At 34.5% G+C, this 4,110-nt stretch overlaps 1 protein-coding gene across 1 annotated transcript; it reads right to left on the bottom strand.

Annotated features, from left to right (window-relative positions):
• Nucleotides 1-399: 399 nt before the first annotated feature.
• LOC131606058 (transcription termination factor MTERF4, chloroplastic) lies at nucleotides 400-2,210 on the bottom strand. Its single transcript, XM_058878344.1, has one exon. It carries the CDS (start codon nucleotides 2,208-2,210, stop codon nucleotides 492-494), a length of 1,719 nt encoding a protein of 572 aa, XP_058734327.1. The 3' UTR covers nucleotides 400-491.
• Between the last annotated feature and the right edge of the window lie 1,900 nt (nucleotides 2,211-4,110).

The following is a 4,110-nucleotide window of genomic DNA, read 5'->3' as shown; positions in this document are numbered from 1 at the left end:
CATTTGATCTATATCCTGTTTAGATCCATTGACTATTCAATACATATTCAATTGAAAAAAAAAACTATAATAGGTGTTAGGAGGAAGTATTCCATTTTCAATTGTCAAAGGTCAAATGATCAGGACACTAAATACAGAAATTAGAAAAACAAAAGACCAAGAATACAATTTCAACATGACATTTTTTGATGATTTACATGTTGCATGTGTTCCTACCACATTGTTTTAAAAACTGACAAAGCGCATGGTCGTTATGGGCAAGACAACTAACACGAACTGAACCAGATGTTCTCATTGGTTTCAAACCTCACTTCACCTAAATGATAGTGAATAAGGAATAGATAGAAAACTTGAAGTGTCAACTATTTCTCTATTAGCAGCAAACAAATGCAATATCTATAGATGAATCTTTGTCCTTCATTTGATGACATAACAGTTATAATCTATAGTAGTTCCATCAAGCAAAATAAAAATAAAAATACATTGTTATGCTAAAGAGAAACAGTTCTTCTGTATAGCATTTCATCATCACTCTCTTCTTCCTCATCCGAAACTATGTCATTCCCTGGTAACTCTAATTTTCCACCAATTAAGAATGAAGGACCTATACTCTCGGTTTCGATATAATTCCCCTGCAACCTCTCTTCAAATCTCTGGTCACTACAATTCAGCATCCAATTCAACGAACAATTTATCCCTTTGCTCTTAAGCCTCAGGTATCGAGGTTTAATCCTTGACTCCAGACTATAAGTAAAGTATTCGGGAAACTCCACAAGCTCTTTTACGGATCTCCCCATCTCACTTTTGAAGAAGAAAAAACTATTCTTCATGAGCTCAACTCGCAGCGCAACCAACTGAGGACACTTAACCACCATACTAGCCACATCTTGCAACGGTATAGCCCTACCGAGTAAAAACTCAACCGGCTTCATAATCACATTCTGGTGAAGACTAACAACCTGCGGCATCTTCTCCACCACCCTCGCAAACCCTTCCGGATCAATCTTAACCTTCAAACTAAAAAAATATTGCTGCGAAGACAATTTAGCCTTAAGAGGCAGCCCAATAATCTGCGGATACTGAGCGATAATCGAAGGCAAACATTCCTTCCTCACACCAAAACTAATCAAACAATCAACATTACATTTCACAGTCTCTTCAAGATCATACCCAAGTATATAAGCTCTTTTCTCCAACATCCTAGCCAGAATCTTCTTAGGCAACCCTAAATTAACCAAATAATCAACAAGAGGCTTTATCATAGTCCCAACTCTCATCCCTAAAAGATAGGGATACTGTGTAACCATAGGACCAATATCTCTAGGATTAACACCAATACTAACAAGATAAGCCACAGAAGTACTCATAGTCCCTTCAAGCTTAAACCCTAAAAGTTCAGGATATTTCTGCAACACAAACCCAATATCATCTTTCTCCACATCAAGCCCTCTAAGAAACTTAATAACAGGAGCAAGCTCAACAATAACACTAGCATGCAAAACTTGAGGATAACTCTTAACAAATTCCCCAAGCTTAGACCTAGAAATCCCAATTTTTTCCAAATACCCTAAAACAGGAATCACATTTTTTCTCACACTGCAACCCAACATCAAAGGATACTGATTTATATCATCAATCGTTAAACCCAGTTTCTGAAGAAACTCGACGCGTTCCCTCATGACGTCAACTGTCGAAGGAAGCTCCAAATCCTGCAATTCGTCAGGGATAATTCCCAAACCCTTGAGGTAATCGAAAATGATGACACGCGAAACGAGTTTCTCTTTTCGACCTTGAATCACTCCCCATGTTACTGTAGGCATCTCGTATTCGGGAAATTTGGAATCTTGGGTTCCATAGAGATGGAAGAGTAAAACCCTAAAATTGGTTGAAATTTGGGGGGAAGGGTTGTGGATTGGATTTGGAAGAGCATTTGATTGTAATTGGTGAGAAATTAGTTTAGAAGGATTGAAAGATGAAAAAATGGTGAGGAATTTTTTTCTTGTGAGCATTGAATTTGAAAGTGAAGTGAAGCAGTGAGTGTAGGAATGTGGTGGTGAAAAACTGAAAATGAAAATGGTTTCAACGTTGAAGAGAGTCGAATTGTTGAAGAAAGATGGAGATTGGTGGAGTAAGGGGCAATGGAAGATGGGCTTATCGCCCGTTATGTTGTTTGGGCTGGAATATAGAACGGGCCTTCCTTTTCGGGCCATCCATTTTACTAGGGAAGTAGTAATATACTCGTGCGTCCGCACGGATAAAAATTATTGAGAATTTCTTTATAGACTTTCTACTCTTCTTGGTCACCCGCGGCGAATTTTTCAGAATGCTCCTATATTTCAGAAATGCATCTTCGAAGTCAACTTTTTATGAAAAAAATGTTGTTTCGGAGATGCACTTCCGAAAACACTTTTTTTGAAAAAAAATATGATTTCGGAGATGTACATCCAAAATAAGTTATTTTCCAGAAAAAAGGTGAATTCGGAGATACATCTCCGAATTCACCTCCCTTAGAAGAATTCGGATATGTACTTCCGAAATCTTCTCTGATGTAGAAACAATGAAACAAACAACAATGCTTCGATTAATTATAAAACATGGAAATTACAAACATCACATAAAATAAAATTAAATTTACATATTGTTAAACACAGGTACGTGAGGATGAATCAACATTTTGATAACGTCGACCCCCGATCTTTGAAATTTTGCATCCAACTCGATCGGACCCTTCGAAGAAAATCGGTTGAAAGTTGTCCACAAAACCGCTAAATCTTCGTCGTTCTTGACTTCAAATGGGGTGAACAGAACGTCTCCCTCGTCGTTAAGCGAAGGCGAGCAGTACTCAAGCTTGACAACCTTCCGATTTTCCGGATATTGCAAGAGAGTGTTGAGCGACATTATCAATTCTGCGAACACCGTGTCGCGCGAGAAGCGAAATTGGAACTGCATCATGTAGCCACTGATACTTAAATCCAACGTTTTTTTTTTGAATTTTCAGAGCTTTCGGAGATGCATCTCCGAATTCTGGGAAAATCTGAAGAAAAAAAAATTACTTCGGAGATTCATCTCCGAAGCAAGGTATTTTTTATTTTTCCGCAGGAGTTCTCCCCATAGGGGGTCTACAAAGAAATTTCCAAATTATTTAGTAGTGTAAAATTATATTGCAAATTGAGAGTTATATTTATGTATGTTTAGCTGCGTAGAATCTAATTGGTTGTGTCCCATGACACTTAATAAAGCATCTCATTCACATTTTCAACATTAAAGACAGGTGCAAATGAGTGATAACTCAACACATACTAAATAACAAATTATTTTGAGAGTGAGAATGAATCGATCTTCAATCATATTATATTACAATGAAAACATTGGAATACATATTAATATTTAAAATATTTCATCATGGAAGTCTTTTTGTCTGAATCTAACTGATTTGTGTCTAGTGTCAATTTATCAAGTGCAAGTTAACATTTATACATGTTTTATTGCTTGGATCTAACTTGTTGTGTCTCATAACATTAAAGACAAATGCAAAATTATAATGAACGAGATGTAATATGATTTTGAGTTAGATATTGTAAAAATCATAACAAAGCTAAATAATGATATTATGTAGCAATGAATATATATATATATATATATATATATATATATATATATATATATATATATATATATATATATATATATATATATATATAGAGAGAGAGAGAGAGAGAGAGAGAGAGAATTGTCATTCATTTGTGTATTTATATAGAATTGTTAATTAAAATAAAATAGGTATCGTGTTGATAGTGCCTCGTAGTAAAATTAGAAAATTTGACATTTGAAAATAAGAATTTTGTGTCTCAAATAAAGACAATTGTTAACTAAAATAAAATAAGTATTTTGCATATAATGTCCCGTGAGAAAAATAAAAATAAAAATTGACATTTGAAAATAAGAATTTTATGTCTCAAATAAAGACAATAGTTAATTAAAACAAAATAGGTATTTTGCTGATAATGCATCGTGAGAAAAATAAAAATTTTGACATTTAAAAATAAGAATTATGTGTCTCAAATAAACACAATTGTTAGTTAAAAAAAAAATATTTTGCTGATAGTGACA

Source organism: Vicia villosa, linkage group LG5 (assembly GCF_029867415.1).
Source record: "Vicia villosa cultivar HV-30 ecotype Madison, WI linkage group LG5, Vvil1.0, whole genome shotgun sequence".
NCBI classification, from domain to species: Eukaryota; Viridiplantae; Streptophyta; class Magnoliopsida; order Fabales; family Fabaceae; genus Vicia; species Vicia villosa.
Note: the sequence above shows the minus strand (reverse complement) of the source record. Positions and strands in the feature narration are given on the sequence as shown.

Coding starts and splice junctions, on each gene's coding strand:
- LOC131606058 (XM_058878344.1), bottom strand. CDS start 2,210: ATGGCCCGAAAAGGAAGGCCCGTTCTATATTCCAGCCCAAACAACATA.